Source organism: Garra rufa, chromosome 2 (assembly GCF_049309525.1).
Source record: "Garra rufa chromosome 2, GarRuf1.0, whole genome shotgun sequence".
In the NCBI taxonomy this organism is placed as follows: Eukaryota; Metazoa; Chordata; class Actinopteri; order Cypriniformes; family Cyprinidae; genus Garra; species Garra rufa.
The window spans coordinates 20188471-20209249 of record NC_133362.1 but is presented as its reverse complement, the minus strand read 5'-3'; the positions used below and the strand labels follow the sequence as shown (position 1 = coordinate 20209249).

General features: G+C 37.7%; 1 protein-coding gene across 8 annotated transcripts in view; it reads right to left on the bottom strand.

Annotated features, from left to right (window-relative positions):
* Positions 1-20779, bottom strand: part of tacc2 (transforming, acidic coiled-coil containing protein 2) — a 51139-nt gene that overhangs the window by 12494 nt on the left and 17866 nt on the right. For 2 of the 8 annotated variants that reach the window (XM_073833862.1, XM_073833863.1), the window contains exons 4-13: positions 13214-13341; positions 10889-12302; positions 8504-8564; positions 8135-8390; positions 7592-7641; positions 7375-7484; positions 5845-5995; positions 5163-5345; positions 2781-2873; positions 1988-2047 (exon numbers count right to left, since the gene is read on the bottom strand). In XM_073833862.1, coding sequence (XP_073689963.1) covers positions 1988-2047; positions 2781-2873; positions 5163-5345; positions 5845-5995; positions 7375-7484; positions 7592-7641; positions 8135-8390; positions 8504-8564; positions 10889-12302; positions 13214-13341 — 2506 coding nt within the window. The remainder of the gene's footprint in view (positions 1-1987; positions 2048-2780; positions 2874-5162; positions 5346-5844; positions 5996-7374; positions 7485-7591; positions 7642-8134; positions 8391-8503; positions 8565-10888; positions 12303-13213; positions 13342-20779) is intronic. The other 6 variants (XM_073833865.1, XM_073833864.1, XM_073833866.1 and 3 more) reach the window with 6 other exon arrangements.

Below are 20779 nucleotides of genomic sequence, written 5' to 3'. Positions count from 1 at the left end.
ATGTTTTACTGTAACTTTTAATCAATTTAATGCATTCTTGCTGAGGGGAAAAGCATGCAAACTTTTGAAGGTAGTGTATATAGAAGAACTGAAAATTAAAAAAATTCTAAACATACTTAAAACAGGATAAATGTGACCCTTGACCACAAAACCAATCAATTGAAATTGAGCTTTATCTGCATCTGAAAGCTGAATAAATAAGCTTTTGGGGTCCAGGGTCACAAATGCAGTCTAAATATTAATTTCTAAAATTTGTCATATAATCATGTCATATCTAATCATATAATATATGTGTGTGTGTGTGTGTGTGTGTGTGTGTGTGTGTGTGTGTGTGTGTGTGTGTGTGTGTGTGTGTGTGTGTGTGTGTGTGTGTGTGTGTGTGTGTGTGTGTACCTGGTATTCATCACGTTGTGGGGACCAAATGTCCCCACAAGGATAGGAATACCAGTAGATTTTGACCTTGTGGGGACATTTCTCAGGTCCCCATGAGGAAACAGGCTTATAAATCATGCACAATGAGTTTTTTTGATGAAGTAAAAGTATGCACAATCTCCTGTGCGGGCTAGGTTTAGGTGTAGGGTAGGTGTAGGGCGATAGAAAGTACGGTTTGTACAGTATAAAAACCATTACGCCTATGGAATGTCCCCATAAAACATGTAAACCCAACATGTGTGTGTGTGTGTGTGTGTGTGTGTGTGTGTGTGTGTGTGTGTGTGTGTGTGTGTGTGTGTGTGTGTGTGTGTGTGTGTGTGTGTGTGTGTGTGTGTGTGTGTGTGTGTGTGTGTGTGTGTGTGTGTGTGTGTGTGTGTGTGTGTGTGACCCTGGACCACAAAACCAGTCATAAGTGTAAATTTGTCGAAATTGAGATTCTTACGTCATCTGAAATCTGAGTAAATAAGCTTTCTATTGATATATTGTTTGTTAAAATAGGACAATGTTTGTCTGAGATACAACTGTTTGAAAACCTGGAATCTGAGGGTGCGAAAAAATCTGAATATTGAGAAAATCGCCTTAAAAGTTGCCCAAATGAAGTTCTTAGCAATGCATATTACTAATCAAAAATCAAGTTTTTATACATTTATTGTAGAAAATTTACAAAATATCTTCATGGAACATGATCTTTACTTAATATGCTAATGATTTTTGGCATAAAAGAAAAATCGATAATTTTGACCCATACAATGTATTTTTGGCTATTGCTACAAATATACCCGTGCTACTTAAGACTGGTTTTGTGGTCCAGGGTCACATATATATATATACTCACACTGTATAAGCATATCTTGTTTTAAGAATGTTTAAATATTTCTAACAGAAAAACAACAATTGCTGATTAAAAGACAAGTTCACTTCCAGAACAAACATTTACAGATATTTTACTCACCCCCTTGTCATCCAATATGTTCATGTCTTTCTTTCTTCAGTCGTAAAGAAATTATGTTTTTTGAGAAAAACATTTTAGGATTTCTCTCCATACAGTGGACTTCTATGGTGCCCCCGAGTTTGAACTTCCAAAATGCAGTTTAAATGCAGCTTCAAAGAGCTCTAAATGATCCCAGCCAAAGAATAAGGGACTTATCTAGCGAAACGATCAGTTATTTATAAAAAGAAATTGACATTTATATACTTTTTAACCTCAAATGCCCGGGGGCACCATAGAAGTGCACTATATGGAGAGAAATCCTGAAATGTTTTTCTCAAAAAACTATTTCTTTACGACTGAGGAAAGAAAGCCTTTCATATCTTGGATGACAAGGGGGTGAGTAAATTATCTGTAAATCTGTAAAGTGAACTTCTCCTTAAAGATTTCTTTTTTGTTTTTTGTTTTTGCAGTGAACAGAAAGGACAAATGAAGGATGAGATGCTTCCTGTCTGTAGACCTAGTTTTTTGACTAATGGTGGTTTAGTCTAAAGGTGGTACAGGAACAGTGGGATTAGAATATACAGACTAGACCTAGTTAGAGGGGTTGTTTTCTCTCCTTCTTACTTTAGCCATGCGAGAACCGTTGAGATTCCAGCGGCGTGGGCTGGGCTTCTTGAGGCGAGACTGTGAAGCGTGCAAGACAACATCATGAGAATGGAGCGGCAAGAATTTGAGGCATGTTAGAGGGATTGTAGTATGTGTGCACATTTGTGTATTTGAGATTAGTCTGTTCATTCCATTTCCTGTACAAATGCTGAGACAGAGGTGACGGTCACTCATCCAACATGACTGAAAGCAGACCTGAGCTAAGCTTCATGTGAAGCCACGCCAGTGGCTATTAAATCAGGCATACAGACAGTCCATATGCCCACCGTATTCCAATGAGTTAGTGTAAATTAGTAACAAATCGAAACCAGGAACTAGCATGAATGTGACGAGGAATTCAGCTTTTTCAACAATTATGAAATCTACAAACCATTCGTATTTGATGTAATACAAAGCGTAAGTTTCCAAGTCACATTGACTTTTGTTTCTATGGATCTCCTGTCCAAGCGAACATGCAGGATTGTCACAAAGCCCTGGGAGAAACACACCTCTTTTGCTCAAGAGGGTGTTGGATTGGGGAAAAGGAACACCAATCGGGGGACAGGAGCCGGGTTAGAGAACCAGGGGTGAGATGTCACGTCCACAGTATGGTGAGGTAGTTTATGGGTAGGTATTCACACTCATACCCAAGGGTGCAGTCAGGGGGCTCGGTTCAAAAGGGGGTATCTCACACGCACACACACACACTCGTGCTTGCACACACACACACACGCGCTTACACACACGGGTGCGGGCTGGCTCAGCGCAGTACCTGAGGGGACACAGTGGACAAAGTGGGGCTCTGAGAGATGTTTTTGGCTACCTGTAGAGCCTCTATCCTCAGGGCTGCGAGCACCAGCTCCTCCTGGGCCACGAGGGAGGGTTGAGGGGAGGAAAGGGGGAGTGACCCATGAAGTGGGGATGGGGTAAGGAGGAAAAGAGGGGTTAGAGTTGTACCGGCCTCACGCAAATACTAAACCTGAGGGAAAAAAATTTACATAAACTGTACACACACAAACACTCATACACATTTTACTGTGAACTATGTATATGTAGTGAGATCTGTCGACCCTTTCTAGGAGGTTTGTTACTAGTATGTATTTTTTTAAAGGGATAAATCAGCCAAAATGAAAATTCTATCTTTCTGAAATGGAGATATTTATCAGAATATCTGAAGAGATGCTTTGTGAAACAGTGAATGGGGGTCCAAAAAAGCACCATAACAGTAACATAAAATTAAAAGTAGTCCATGCGACTTATGAACAGTGATGGGAATAACGGCATTATAAATAAATGGTGTTACTAACATCATTACTTTTTTTTTATTAACGAGTAATCAATCGAACTACTGTTTCCCCCTTTACAACGCGTTACTGTAACTGACAATAAAATGCGGCGTTACTATAATTGAGCTCACTAAAGCAGTTTTCATCCGAGTAGGCTCTCTCTCTTAGCCATAGGACCTGCAAAGCTGCGCATTGCATCGCATTGCGTTCTTTTTCTGAGGTAAATTCTGGCTTATTCTTCTCTGCGTATCTTCTTCCAGAAACGAAAAGTAGCCAAGATGAACTTGATGAATGTTCACATTTGTTTGCGGAGGTGATGTGGGCGTTTACCTACATGTCCGTGCATCTCACGTGGATATTTAAAATCTGAAAAGCAGAGCCGCTTGTGGGCATGATTATATTAAAGATAATGAGTTCAGACTGGAAAAACTGGAGGTCGCGTTGGTATCATACGGATTACTTTAGCAGAGAATATTTGTTTTTGACGTGACTCGCTTCATTTAAAAGTAGACATTTCAAGCATTATATACATATATTTCTCATGTCTGTGAGGCAGGTATTTACTGAGATTCATGTTGTTTTATTTATGTGTCTGTGAAGAGAGGTGATGGACACAGAGACAGCAGAGAGCGCACACTGTGTATTTTCTATATTTTACACAAGCATTGTTTTGTTGTTATTATGACTATTATACACAAATAAAAGTACACCCTTGGCAGTTTCAAACAATATCTTGTTCTTATCTTTATGATCAAAAATGACTGAATATTTTTAGTTCTCCTTACGATCATCAAGAAAAAATTAGACCGCAGAGGGTTAAGAGTGTTGCCGTGGAATGTTTTTCATGTCTGCGGGTTGAAGGGACCCCAATAATGTGATATTTAGCCCCTGAAAGATGACTCTCACACTGTCCCACAGCAACATTAAAACAGTGTAGATTAGTGTACAATGTTTTATACATTTAACATATTTAATATTGCTGGCATTGAAGTTATTTAACACATTTGATTTTTTTTTAAAGTAACACCCTTTCCCTGGAAATTAGTTACTTTTATGATGATGTAACTCAATTACTAACTCGGTTACTATTTGTCAGAAGTAAATAGAAACTATAACTAATTACTTTTTAAGAGTAACTTGCCCAACACTGCTTATGAAACTTCAGAAGACTTCAGAAGACTTGAGATGAAACTACATAGTTAAAAAAATTTGTAGTGATTAAGATTTTTTTAAATGTTTTTGCAAGAGGTCTGCATTAATTTGATTAAAAAAAAAACAGTTACTGTATACTGTATATAAAATAATATTACAATTTAAAGTAACTTTTTTATTTTAATATATTTATTTTTTTAATTTAATGCATCATTACATATCATAACATTCATTTCTTTTTAATGGCAAACTTTTTGTTGCCATTTATTTGCCCTTATTACGATAGGTCAGTATGTAGACAGGAAGCGAAGTGGGGGAGAGAGAGAGGGGACATGATCGCTGCCCACAAAGCTATTGGCATCCGCGACCCCAAACTTTTGAATGGTAGTGTACTTTTATAGTGCTTTTTCCTAATTTCAGAGCTTGCCAGCCCCAGTTCCTATTCACATCTAGGGCTTCTAGGAACCTGAGGATGAATACATATGAATTTTCATTTTTGGTTGAACTATTCCTTTAACATTTCCTGATCCCAGCACTAGGGGGTCAAGCAAAAAATGAGAGACAAAACAAAGCAGACAAGGTACATGAAAGACTGGAAGGACAAACAAACACACACACAGTGAAACACAGCTGAGTGAATACACACTCTCACACACACAGCAAAGAAGCACCCAGGGAAGAAGAGATAGTTGGCTGGTAGGCTTCTCTCTACACACCTGCAGTTTTTGAGCGAAGGCAGTGGGGTTGGTCTCTGCCAGATCAGGCTCCAGGTAGCTGAGAGGGGCAGGTGAATCAGACAGCCTGTCTAAGAGGGGCAGATCTGAGGGGTCCATGGGGCCCTGGATGGGGGACTGCATTGGGACCGAGAGCAGAAGAGGGACGACAGGAGGAGGAGGTGTCTGGGTGTCAGTGAGGCAGGGAAAGCTGTATTTAGCCTAGTGCATCATAACACTTCTATGATGGGTTTACAAAGCTTATGAATGAACATTCTGCGGAACCAGTTTTGGTGGGGAGACCCTGAATAAGCTGCATGCCTAGCAAAGTCTTAAAGTGAGAGTTCAATTAAAAATAAAAATTCTGTCATTATTTCCTAGTGTTATAATTGGAAAACGGACAATTATATAGAAAAGACTCCTTTTGAGAATACATTTAGGAAATAACAAGAGGGTAAAAAATGACAGAATTTATTTATTTATTTAGGATGCACTGTCCCTTTAAGACTGAAAATAAAATGTGTAGCATTGTAAATGCATCAGATAAGCTGTGCAATCATTAGTAGCAAAATAAAAATAACCCCATCTTCACACATTTGTGGTGGCTTTATTATATTTTGATTGTATGAGCTAATGAACTCTCAAAGTCGCTAATTCTTTTAGCGTTTGACTGGTTTGCACTTACCGCTCCATCTCTCTCGCTGCTCTGCGTTCGACTCTGAGACTGATTCTCTCTCTTTCTACTTTTCTCTGAGGCCATGGAGCCACGATCACCATGTGGTGGCAGCACAGGTGATTTCCCCTGCGAGATCTGAGCCTCCATCTCCTCAAAGCTCCTGTGAAGCATCAAACCAGCACAATTAAACACATGGCCAAAAGTACAGTAAATAATTTTTAAAGACCCAATGGGAATATATTTTCCTATGTTTTCCTGTTTGAAAAGAAAATATTTCCACACAGACTAATACTACACTTCTGCAGTCATTTCAATGCATTTTCAAGGAATTTATGATATGTTATATATAATAATATGATATATATATGAATATATTTTAAAATGCAATTTATTCCTGTGATTTCAAAGCTAAATTTTAGCATTATTACTCCAGTCACATGATCCTTCAGAAATCATTCTAATATTCTGTTTTGCTGCTCAAAAAACATTTATTATTATGTTGAAAATGTTTTCAGGTTTCTTTGATGAATAGAAAGTTCAGAAGAACAACATTTATCTGAAATAGAAATCTTTTGTAACATTATAAATGTCTTTATCATCACTTTAAATCAATTTAAAGCATCCTTGATAAATACAAGTATTAATTTCTATTATTTCTTTCCCCCAAAACATGTAAAATTATAGTGAAAGCTTTTGAATGGTATAGTGTATAATGTTACAAAAGCTTTTTATATCAGATAAATGCTGATCTTTGGATCTTTCTATTTCTTTAAAGAATCCTGAAAAAATGTACTCAATTGTTTTAAATATTGATAATAATAATGATAAATGTTTCTTGAACAGCAAATCAGCATATAGAATGATTTCTGAAGGATCATGTGACACTGAAGACAGAAGTAATGATGCTAAAAATGTAATGTGACCCTAGAAATAAAGTACATTTTAAAATATATTCAGATAGACAGCAGCTATATTAAATAGTAAAAATATTTCAAAGTTGTACTGTTTTTGCTGTACTATGGATCAAATAAACGCAGGCTTGGTGAGCATAAGAGACTTCTTTAAACATTAAAAACTTCTGACTGGTAGTGTATAGTGTGTGTGTGTGTGTGTGTGTGTGTGTGTGTGTGTGTGTGTGTGTGTGTGTGTGTGTGTGTGTGTGTGTGTGTGTACCTGGTATTCATCACGTTGTGGGGACCATATGTCCCCACAAGGATAGGAATACCAGTAAATTTTGACCTTGTGGGGACATTTCTCAGGTCCCCATGAGGAAACAGGTTTATAAATCATGCACAATGAGTTTTTTTGAGGAAGTAAAAGTTTGCACAATCTCCTGTGAGGGCTAGGTTTAGGTGTAGGGTAGGTGTAGGACGATAGAAAGTACGGTTTGTACAGTATAAAAACCATTACGCCTATGGAATGTCCCCATAAAACATGTAAACCAGTGTGTGTGTGTGTGTGTGTGTGTGTGTGTGTGTGTGTGTGTGTGTGTGTGTGTGTGTGTGTGTGTGTGTGTGTGTGTGTGTGTGTTTGGTTTACCCAGTGCAGGGAGAGTTGGGCTCTGAATCTTGCATGTTGGAAGTCTTCGTTGGACTGTCTGTCACAGAGTCTAGCTTCAGATAAAGTAATGGTTTCTTCACCGACAGAGGCTGTAAAAAACATACATGTATTCACATAAATACAAAGGTCTGTAATTTAACATTAGTTTGGTGTTTGTCACCCACACTTGCAAGTTTAGTGTATCTTAGATACTCACAGGTGCGGAGGAGCCAATCTTTTCCATGTATTCAATTTCATAGTCTGTAACTGCATAAAAGACACCAAAGAAAATAAGAGAAGGTATAACAGGTTAAATGTTTTAGAAAGATTATATAGGAATTTAAAATAATATAAGGCTTTCAAAGAATATTTATTCTATGCTGATCATCAGTTCAGACAGACAGAACCAATATGAGAGTGGCACTATAATTCATCTGCTTCTGTACTACTGACCCAGTTAGTTTCAGGCAGAAACTGCCCTAGGGTGCAAATGGTTCCCTGTAGGTCAAAGGCCAATAATGTAGGAAAACTTGTGTAATGTGATCAATTTTTGGTGGCTGAATCTCACAAAAATATTTTACCCCAAAATTAACAGAAAATAAGTATTTTTAATTTGTAGAACCATTACTATTATTTCGCATTTTGAAACAGTCCTTTTCTTACTTTTTCAAGTAATCTGTGTAAAATAATGCAGGACTATCCATGAGTCATGATTAGGGATAATGTAGTAACATAATAAGAGTCTCCTCTACTCTCTCACCATCACTCTGTGCGGGTAAACTGTTCTCGTTGACAAAAGCTGTAAAGTCTGTTGGCTGCGGGAAGTCTTGGGGATCAGAGTTCAGCTCCACCTCTACGTCATGTCTAGTCCATTTCTGATTGGTAGAGGAAGCCAGTTTCTCCTCATCTGTGGCGTGATCTTGTGATAGCTCGGGATTGGCATCAGGTGAGTGCTCCTGTGGGTGATTATGTGTGTGTGAAGTGGAGGGCGAGAGTGGAGAACACACAGGACAACACTGTTATGATATGAGGTGACAGCGAAGGGGAGAAACAGATCATCTCAGAATGAACATCTGCAGTGACTATGTGAGTGTACTGTAGGTGAATGTACACTCATGTCTTGACTTACTTGAGCAGATGGCTCCGTAATCTGAGTCCTCTTTGGTGATTTCTTCACTCTAAACGTGTTACTGTTCAAGAAAACAAGACAGAAGTTTGTGGTTACTTGTTAGTATCAGTATGTATCAGTATCAGTCTGGAACAAAAGATGCAGTTGAGGTCAAAAGTTTATATACACCTTGCAGAATTTAATAATAAGAGGGATCATACAAAATGCCTGTTATTTTTTATTTAGTACTGACCTGAATAAGATGTTTTACATAAAAGACGTTTACATCTTTTCACTAAGGATAACTCATATGCAGGGACTCATATGCAACTATTACAGAATGTTCAAATGCTCACTGATGCTCCAGAAGGAAAAACTATGCATTAAGAGCCAGGGGTGTAAACTTATGAACAGAATGAAGATGTGTACATTTTTCTTATTTTGCCTAAAAATCATATTGTTTCATTTAGTACTACTCTTCAGAAGTTAAATAAGATACTTACATGTTTTTCAGAGGACAAAATAAGCTAAATTTACCCTCTACCCTTTTACCCTCTTCACAATCAAAAGTTTTCACCCCTACCCTTAATGCATTCTTTTTTCTTTCTGAAGCATCAGTGAGCATTTTAACCTTCTATAATAGTTGCATATGAGCCCTCAGTTGTCTTCAGCGTGAAAAAATGGATCTCAAACCATACAGTCATTGTTGAAAAGGGTTCAAATACACAAAAATGCTGAAAAACCAAAGAATTTGTGGGACCTGTAGGATTTTTCTATAGAACAGCCGGCAGTTTAACTGTTCCGGATGAACAAGGGACTCGTGAACAACTATTTTTTGACAGATACTGTATAGATAATGTTTTACCGAATAAAAGGTTTTGTTAAATAATACATACCTGTTGTGTTGGTTTCATAAAGGTTTTAGAAAACCTTTTGACAATACAAATATTCTCACAGTAAATGATAGTGTTTATTATTAAGGATTAAATCTTATGAGTTAAAATCTTACTAGCGCACAATGTAATGGATTATTCAGGGTTTACATAATGTTTGATGCCTCTATTAGTGGGATATATCAATGTTATGTTTTTCAGTTTGTAGTTTTCTTGTGTTTTTTTATAGTAAACTTTTTTTTTTTTTTTGCTAATGCAGTCTTACGGATGGAACCAATGCCGGAAATTCACCTTAGATTAACTGAAAATATGTCTTGCAAAAGAATGGCGATTATGCAGTAAAGACTTGTGGTTTAGAATTAGAAAATAAAAACAAAAACATCTTTAATACTCCACAGACTCTGCCCTGACCCAGTTAGTATTAATCCCTGTAGCCCCTGTTAAATTGCTCAGTGACCCAAGAAAGTGACAGATGCCCTACATAACAAGCATTTCAAATCCTATTCTGTTGCTGTTTTTGGCACATTTTATAATGTAAGTGTGATGTAAGTATTTCAGGGATATTGCTTCACTCCTCATGTCAAATCTGAAAAGACATCTGTGTTGGAAAAAAAAATGATAAAGATAGATGGATGGATAAATCTGAAACAGGAGCAAATGATCCAATAAACTCCCAGTTTGACAGTAATATTACTTAAAACTGCTCCCAAATAGCTGTATTAATGAATCTGGGTGTATAGGGGGTCTCAGACAAGAAAATAATGTCTTGCTCAAGGGCACAATAAAGATTCCCTTGTCAACATTCCAGGTCACAGTTTCTGCTTTCCTGTAATAAAACCTGCAACGTTTATTATCCACTAGGCTACCCTAAGGAGGTAAGATCTCTGAAATTAGTCTCATAAAATTAGAATTAGGAGCTCTTTCAGCGATTTTTAAGATGAAATGTTGATCTCACGTCTGATTCACTGGAAAAAGTGTAGTCAACTTGAATAAAACAATCATATACATTTTCTAGCCTAACGTTTGTACCCCTTTGCCCAGTTGCATGCCTGAATTCATCCTCTGTTTCTGGAATCGACTGCACTTGTTTGAGGATCCACTAGAGGGCAACGCATTCTCATTGGAGAATATCAAACATGGAGCCGAGGAAGATGGGGGTGACGTGGAATGATGTGATGTGGAAGCAGTCATATGTATTAAAGTGAATGATAAAACTGACGTGAGTTCATGAGTTAAAACATGTTAAAGTTACATTTTATGTAAAGCTATATTATTACTGGTGCTGATTTTCCCACCATCTCTCTACTTACAGGAAACAACACAGAGAAGAGACATTGCTGGACTTCCTGTGATACATGACATCAACAGATATGTGACAGAGGCTGACAAACAAGTACTAACCCAATTACATGTATGTGACCATTTAGAAGTATACACAAGAAAATTGACAAGACAATAGATGACTGGCACAATTATAGAATGAAATTTGAAATGAAAAAAGCTTCAGACTTACGATTTGAGAGGCTTCTTCTTGTTTTTGGAAGGTTTGTTCTGGTTGTGATCCTGCAACTCAACAATGTTATCATTTTCATTTTCGTTGTCATTGCTGGACTTGTCAAAAGAGGCAGCTTTCGTAGGTGAGTTTCCCATCTTGGATGATTTGAAGGGATCAGTTGAGTCATCGAAGGAGTCAGGATCAAAGCTGTAAGATTCTCTAGACAGGCGAGGAGAGCTGGGGACACCAGTGCTTGAAGAAAATGGATTAAAGTTTGGGTCATCCCACTTGCTGGGATCAAAGTTATATGACCCCTTGGAGATCGGCATATCATCAATGTCATTTGAAAGTGCAGGGACAGGTGCATTGTCTAGCTGCTCTGTCTGGGGTGGAGGGGCCTTCTTAATCCCCAGTTTGGGCTTTCGGATGGGCATCTTGGCCCCTGGTTTCTTGCCTAAGTTTTTAGGAGGAGGAGTACTGCGTGGCGCCTCTCCACTGTCCTCCGAATAGTCAAACTCCAGTCTGACTGGTTGGCGATTGGGGATTGGCTGTTCCTCAATGTTTATAGGTTGCTCTTTAGCAGGAGAAGCAGCACGAGGCTCCTTAACAGCAGCAGTGGTGTCTGAAACTGATTTAAAGTCGGCTTTTCTGCCCAAGACTGGCGAGTTGGCAACCTTACTGCCTCCTGTACAGAACGGGTCAATATTCTCAAAGTTGTCTGGATCCCATTTGTAGGAGGCACTGGGAGGGATAGGAGACTCCTCGTCAGGGAAAGTTGGAGCTTCAAATACTGGATCAGGAAGATCCGGTTGGAGTTGAGTTGATATTGAGCTGGTAGTGATCTCCTCAGCTAAAGGTGGAGGACTCTCAACTCGAGACTTTATCCTGTTCCTCCGCAGGGTACCAGCAGGACTAGGGCTAGGGCTGGGAGAGCAACTATTTCTCTCTTGGGTTTGCAAGGAACTTTCAGCAGGAGGTTTCCCTCTCTTTTTCTCTTCTGGCGTGCTGCTAGAGGAGACTGTTTTGGGAGAGGAATGCTCCGGGTTTGAGTTCTGCCGGGAAAGAGATTTCTTCTTCAGGGAACCTGGACGAGGCTTCTTCACTTTACGAAGAGTTCCTGGAGCGCTTTCTGTTCCTATGCTAAAGGACTCTGCTCGTGGGTGAATGGGTTTGTCGCAGGTTCCTCCTGAGGATTTGTCTCCTGGACTCTCTAACTCACCAGACTGTAGGCTTAAAGAGCGTGTGAGAGGTGCTCGGCTTGATGGTCCAGACCCTTCTGCGAAGGGGTCATTAGCAATTAAGTGATCTAGGTTGTAAGTGCCACTAGCAGCTATTGGTTTGTCCTCATCAAAGACTGTAGATGGAGAGCGACTGGGAGGTTGAGGCTGATTTGGTTCTTGATCTTCGCTGGCAGAGATGTCAGCAGTCAAAGCTGTGTAGATAGAGAATGACACTTTACTATACATTTTGAAACAGTTTGGGGTTTGGTGCCTTGCTCAAGGGTCTCACCTCGATCATGGTATTGAGGGTGGATGAGAGGGCTGTACATGTACTCCCCCCACCTACAATCCCTGCTGGTACCGAGACTCAAACCCTCAACCCTCTAACCAAGTCCAACTTTCTAACCATTAGGCTATGGCTGCCCTGAATCACAGAATAGTACTTACACATGTATTGATATTATTTTATGCTAAACAACTAAATAGTTAAAGAAGCATAGAGTACAAAAAGTACTCGTTTGTAAGCATCAGTTGTTAGTTTTGATTCATTTATAGATCTTTCTTGAAAAAAAAAACATTCTGTAGAAATACAATTTATATCCACTAGAGGGAGTACAAGTGCAGTGCTTGATAACAAAGACTACAGGATTCCCATTAGAGAACAATGGAAGTAAAAAGGCAGCCTTTCTTTTTTTATTATTATAAACAAGAATACTGCTAAAAAAAATGAACAGAAACAAATTGAATAAATAAATTAAATTAGGCCTTTGTTTTCAACAAATTGACATTTAAACATTGCATATAACATATTCTAGGTTTGGTTCATATTTCTAGCTGTAGATACTTAGATACGGATAACTAGGTATAGTTACTTAGTTTTCTGTTTTCAGGTTTACTATGTACCTTTGCTATATAGTTAATGTGAAGTTAACTTAAATGATTTTTTAAGTGCATTTAATAGAGACATCAGCAGTATTGGTATTAAAAAATACTGACGTTTGCCAATAATAAGCTACTCTGTAAAAATACGCCATTAAACATATTTAAAATGTACTATCTTTATGTTGTTTCACATAAGACCATCTGTGGTGTGAATTTCAATGGAATGGAATTCTAAATGTACCTGTGTGTTCTGGGGACAATGCCTCTGAGTCGGTGCAGGGGGGCTCTGTTGGGGGCAATGGTGGGGAAGCAGACTTCACAGGGGTGGTGGACTCAGGGGTTTCGAACGCTCCGTCTGAGTCTGAACTCCTACAGAAGAAACAGGAGTTGATTTAATAATCTCATTAAAGTACAAACATCAAGTCTGTTTTGTTTCCATACAGCGAAGCTGCATATCACATCCAGCGCTGATACAGCAAACAATTAACATTGATTTATGAGACAACATATTGCAGCTCATATTTACACTACAGGATCAAATAAATTCATAAATACCTAAAGTATATTAAACAATCATTCATCGTGTGCCAGACCTTATAAATAAACGCCTGCATCAGCAAATGTGTAGTAGGCCCTGGTGGATTATTACAGATGGAAATTAAAGCGCTGAACCTGCAGCTAGGAGACCAATAACAGCAGCTCAAACAGAGTCCATTTTCCAACTGCTGAGTATCACAGTGAAGGTGCTATTTTCACATGTTAACACGTTTATGCCATTACAGTTAAGACTGATGATGCCCATTTTGATTTTTACATCAATACAACAAAATGTCGGATGTGAATGTTTTTCGGTCTTGGCATCAGCATATACTGTAATACACAAATCTGACACAATATGTGATAGCATTTTATAGCCATACAGCAACAAAGGCGCAGCCTCAGACAGATGTGCAGACCCCCACCCAGTCTCACCGCATTAGTCCCTGTCCTCTCTCTGCTGTTACCTCACGCTCACCTCTGCCTGCCTTGGATCATGTATTCATGTCTGGAGGTCCAGCTCAGCCGTCGTAGGAGCCCTAGGGCTGGGTCTGCCCCATCGTCTTCAGATGTCCCTCCCAACAGCGTGTCCCAGCCCCAGCGAGCCCACTGCAGCGGAGACAGAGCCTGCCATGTGCTTACTGCCATATCTGCCACTGATCACAGCCTCACGGTCACTCATACACCTTTCCTATTCCCAATGGCAATTCCTGAAATCAGTGTCAGTTCGATCCCTTTGTGTGCTATGTCCCCTTCTCTCTTTTCTCCATCCCTCTCCAATCCTTCAGTATTGTACGCTCTCTTTCTCTCTCTTTCTTCGATCTATCGCTGAAGGTGGGCTTTATCCAAATGAAACCCGTTGCAGATACTCGCCACTTGCAGACTCACTGCTTGACTCTCTCTCTCCCCTTAACACATCCTTAGACACGTTTCCCTCCCCCACGGTGAGGAGAGAAACAGACTTCCTACTCGGGATACTGTAATGTAAAAAAAAAAAAAAATCTGTGTTTTATATATATAATCAATGTTTTTTTTTTCATTATTCCTCCATCTTATCTATCTCTTTCTCTCTATCCAAGCTGAAATACCCAGCTGCATTGCAAGTATAGAACAAAACAGGATTTTTCTGTGAATTCCATCATGGTTTTCTTCGTCGGAACTAATGTTTTCACTATTAGTATTTACAAGGACTTGGCTGGAGTCATATGCTCAGTTTTGCTGCATCAAACTCTGATGAATGTACTGATGCTCTCAGTGCAGTGAACACACCCATTCCCTGCTGAAAAAAGTGCACGTTTTAGATGCTACTCCTCAGAATGGGATGCTAACCAGGGATCTTAACCAACAAGACCATCTAAACTTGAAGCAAATCAGCATAAACCAGCCTTCTGGTGTTTTCAGTAGAAATGAATCTGCATCTGACCAGTGTATCTACAAACATGAGTTGCAAAGTCATAATTTTTTCACAGTTAATTAATTTAAATACTGTATGTACAGCAGGGCCAGAAATTAAGTTTTCCATTAAGAGGCATTTTTTACATTTTTATAATCACCTTTTTATGATAAAAACCATGTTGTCTTTAATGTCAAACACTCACATTTACCAAATTACTTCGATATTTTAAACTGTTGTCAATATCAACAGACTGTAAAATTATACATGTAAAAAAAACAGGAGCTTATTGGGCTGCAATAATATGACAAAATCATTATTGTAGATTATTGCTCTTTATATTGTAATAATGATTATGATTATCGATATAGAAAACAATATAAAACATTTTTGTTTCGTTTTAAAGGCATGTCACTTATGGCTTCACAGACAAACATGTCAGTCCATGACATTAGCCAAGTCTAGCACATGTTATGCTAATATATAACTCCTGTTATAATCACTAAAGCTACGAAATTAATCTTTTATTTACATCGTATCTGCACTGTGTTGTTTATGATGAGGGAATTAGGGCTTGCGCACTCATCAACAGCTCCGGCGTTTTAGCGCTGATTAATCTAAGCGCCTGATTGGCCAATGCATTCCTAAAATCAACAGAAACGCGTTTGATTGGGTGTAAAGCAAATAGCACGTAAAAGCAGGATGCGCGAATCTAAATGTAATTTCGCAAATTTACACTTGATGTTACACTAAATGTTTTTGCCCCTTTGTCTTGAATTAATGGGGCATTTTTGTTCATTATGGTGGCATTTTTGCTATAAGCCCTCGACCTTGACGAAACAGATGCTAAAAATTACATATGCCTGCTAATGTGACGACTGACATGAAATACCCAAGGATTTATTAGCAAAATAAGAGATTTACTCTTTATTGCATGGAATGAATGGGACGAAGTAAGCACCTGACTTGATAAGCAAACACAAAGGAACAAAGCACATACATGCTTGCTCATCATACAATTTCATGCAAAATACTCAAAAGCATACTAAATAGCAAAAGCCCCTCTGCATTGCATCACCTACTCAATGAAAAATTAGTAATAATGGTAACATGAGAGGTTACAATAACATCCAATAATATTCATCTCTTAAGTACAGGTCAAACCCCAAATCCTTCAGAGAGAATTAGAGCAATATAAACAGTATGCTTCTTATGAGTGCTGCAATTTATAGTTTCTATTACAATATCGATGATATTAATATTGCATGCAATATAATTTCAAAGACAGATGGCAAGGAGTGCATTTCAAAATTCTTCCAGTCTAATTTTACAGCTTTCAATGTGTTAATGACACTGGGTGAGATAATTATCGGTTGATGAGCATTTCAGCCTGTGCAAGGATGTTTTCACATATCTGGCAAGCACACTGTTGCCATAGTGACAGTGCTCTCTAGACATATGCTCCCATGTGCCAGACAACGCAGACACTGGCAACTTGCACAAAATCCTGGCCAAAACCCTTAAATTTTCTTCTCTTTCACATAGATCCACATATGCACAGGAAGTCTATTAGCACATATAAAAAGCCATTTATATTGTGGTATGGGAAAATAAAAATCTGATTTATTTCTGAAAAGCCTGCAGAGGAAATTAAGTGGAACGCTGTATCATCAAGCTTATGTTCCTCTCGGGGGTTTTAAAAAACTAAGAATGGTTTTTCCACATCCTTGTGTTTTATATATTTCAAACTCTCCTCTGGATGGTGGAAAAAACATATAATACATCTCTTTTAATTAGAAAATCTCATTGAACATTTTTATTAATGCCACTGAAACAGGAGTAATTGCAAATTCCAGCTGTAAATTTTAAAATGCAGTAAATGAAAAGAATCTGCAGATGCTGCAGGACAAACATCAAGTAAACAACAAGTAAACATCTGGAATACATAAGTTCTATTTCTAATACAATGCAAAAGGCTGAAGGAGGCAGAAAACATGAGGGATTTTTAGGTGAATTAGTCTGCTTGGAGACAGCCAGGCTTCTCTGGCACAGAACAGTACTGCTGGGTTGGAGCCACAGACACTGCTGGGAGCGTGACAACCCACAATGCTGTTCAAACAAAGCTAACCTGAACCGAAAGAACAGCTATTAGTCTGTCAGAGAGGAGAGTGATTAAAAAACAGCTCTATAAACACATCTGCTAATAATGGTGTTAACTTGTCGCTAACACAATACTCCATTAGATCATACTATATGAATGTTCTCTTTATCAAACCTAAAATGGCAACAACATTTTTTATTAAAAAAAGAAAAAAATGATTTGCTTATTTTTATGCCAGAGGGTACAATGTGTACTAGAGATTGAGGTAATGACATATGTTGACCATTAGAGGGAGACAAAGGTTGTGTTCCAAATGGTATACTAGCATACTGCCTTCTGGTGTGTACAAGCCATACTGCAGCAATTGTAAATAGTATGTTAGTATGCTATTCCAAACATACGTAGGTCTGCTTTTCAATCATAAAGTTCCTGAAGTAAACACAAGTACATTTTATAATCCAAAGTCAAGAGAGTGTATACACATATCTCAAAATGACCAGTGGCTATCATAGTGTTTTATGAGGTAATCACTCCTTTTGACAGTTTTACATCTAGAATTTATTCAACACTTTATTAATCTCTATATAAACTGATTAAACCATTAAATCACAGAGATATAATACAGACATTAGAGGCATAATCCCTGCAGCTCAAGTTGAAGTTACTTTCAGTGTGTTTTTTTTTTTTTTTTTTTTTTGTTGCACATAAGATGTGATGCGAACATCATGCTAATAAATAAAACTATATTATATGTTAATTATTAATAATATTTCAAGTCAGAAATCCTGCGACACCACAAAACAATGCATAGACACTACAGCATTTCAAAGGGATGCAGCAATGTACCGGCTTTCACCACCATAACTATCAAATAATTCAGGCTTACTCTCAATATTTTATGTGTGCTAGATCTCCAGCAGCACTGAGTTTATTTCAGGGTCTCAGATGCTTTATAGAATGAGAGAGAGGGAGGAGTAGCTAATCACTGAATGGGCATCTCAAAGCTGATTCACCACATGTTGATTATTTTGACACTGTGTTGTCAAAAAAATAGTGGATGTCTAAATGATGAGACATATTGTTGGAGCAAAAGCACACATAATCACTGGATGACACCCATATTGTAACATGCAATGATACTGCATGAATAACAAAATGAACTTTACAACAAAACAGCAAACTCCAGATAACTTGTAAGTCATTGGAGTGGTGGTTGGCCAATAGTACATTCTCAAATATGTATGTGCTAGTCAAACAATTGAAAAGTTGAACCAAAGTTCAGGTCACATGATTACAGCCTTCACAGAGTTGAATGCTTAGCAGTGCATGAAATCTCCTGCAGTGTACATGTTTCCCAGTAGATCTGAATGTCAGTGCTCATGATATGGCATCAGTAATCTGAAGTGGGTAAGTGCTAGTGACATCGAAGTCAGAACTGGAATATAAATATAGAGCTTCTTATTAAATGACTGAGAAATATCACAGTGTAATGATGATACAGATATTGTTCACATTGGAATATTTTTAATTTAGATATTTTGCCACTAAACTGATAGGAGAATTGGAGAGGAAATGTAATTATGGGGGGAAAGAGAGAGAAAATAGTCAAATTTAGACAAAATGAATACTTTTTTTCAGCAAGGATGCATTACATTAATCATAAGTGAACTTTATATTAATCAAGGGATCTTGACAAAAATGCATATTAAGCAGTACAACTGCTTTTATCAATGATAAATAATAAGAAATGTTTTTTGAGCACCAAAAGAGCATGTTGGAATGATTTCTGAAGACACTGAAGACTGGAGTAATAGCTGCTAAAAATTCAGCTTTGTCAACAGAGAAATAATAATAATATTTAAAAAAATGTTTTAAATTGTAATATTTCACAATATTACAGTTTTATCATATTTCTGATCAAACAAATACAGTCTTGGTGAACATAAGAGACCTCTTTATAAAAACATTTTAGAAAATCATACTAACCCCAAATCTTGTATAATGGTGATTATTAAATATTAGCATTTACCATTTATATCCAGTTTTATGGTTTTAATATAGAAAATAATTACAATATTTTTTTTATATAAAATGTATATATATATTAATGATGATGATGGGATAGAAGTGTACCAAGTGCATTACAGTGCTTATGTAGACCTAAAGACAAATGCCAAAAAATAATATAAAAATAAAGACTTCAAATATTGCATTATCAATTATATACTGTAGGCTCTTAAAGGTTCTTCCATCAGATTCCATTCTGTCATGATGAGTTACTGGTACAGTAGGTGAGCTAAATGACAAATCTAATAATATAAAGCTTTTAGAGTTGCGGTTCAAACTCCCACGTAAACTATGCAGGTACTCTTATGTAAGAATTCTCAAAAGGGGGTTGCATAAGCCAAAGTTTAGACGCTAAAAGCAATCTTAGTCATGGCTGAATGAGCAGCACTGTATGGTGCTACAATACTTGTACTTAAAGCACTCAGAGCAGGTTCAAACTTCCCCATCCTCCCCAGCTGTGTCGCCTAGAGCAAAAAATTCCAGGTTTTTTTGCACAAAGGTCAGTTACAACAATGAAATAACCATTGTGACCGACAGGATGAGGATTAAATGCAGTAGAACATCTTATATGTTAGAATGTGCTTTATAAACAAAGACTATTTTAAAGGTACAGTTAAACAAAAATATGGCTGTGTGATGATAAATAGATGCATTGCGATTCATAGATCAATTCCGAATGCATTGCGATTCTCTCTGGAATTGATTCTGAGCTTTAACCTCACACTCAAGCGCTAATGAAGAATGCGCTGAAGAGTGTGACACGAGATTAATGTAAACAGCCCATTGTGAATACCCTTGTAATTTGCTTTAACCTTTTTTAACTTTATGAATGATTACTTTAGGTTCGGCCATAGAAGGCACTGAACATAAACAATGCCACTGAACCAAATGACACTTGCATATTTTGCTGATTATTGCTGCTGAAAATGGTCAATTATTGTCATGTTTTGAACCCGGGGAAACATTTGGAGAACTATAGACTGCCAAATATTATAACAAATCAAGGAAAAGAGTGCAATTTGTGGAAAAAAGGCATCTGTGGTTGGCCAAACTGAACCAGGATTTCCATGGTAAGAAACAAATTCGCGTTTGTTCTTGTCATCTCCAGTCAGGTAGGTGCAACATTAGGCTAATATCTTAATTAATACTGCTTGTACATATCTTTACCACCTATTACCTTAGTTTGTCAAAATATTGTGCCCTTCCTCACTTACTAAGTCTTTCTCTATATGATTTAGCAGCTTCCAAACGTTTTTTCTGTGGTTTAGACAGCATAAATTAGCAGAATGTATTCAGTAGTACATTAACCGTGCAATCCATGCTGTTGTTTACATCCGAGTATCTCCAGTATTGCCGCACATCTGGGTAACTGACCAAACTGTGATGTAAGTGGAAGTAAGCAGAATATGGCTGTTTCTAAAGCATGCAGTGACATTTGCTGTTACCAACTAAACTCAGAATCGATTCAAGAGAGAATCGTGATGCATTCAGAAAAACTCAGAATCGATGCAGAATCATTTCTCGATTCGCAATGCATCGATTTGTCATCATTTACTCCCCTTTATGTTGTTTTAAACCTGTATGCGTAACACAAAATGAGCAGAAGGTCTGAACTGCTTTTTCTATAAAATAAAAGTATATGGGGACCAGGGTCTGACAAGCTCCATAAAAGACTAAAAAGCAACATAAAAGCATAATAAAACTAGTCC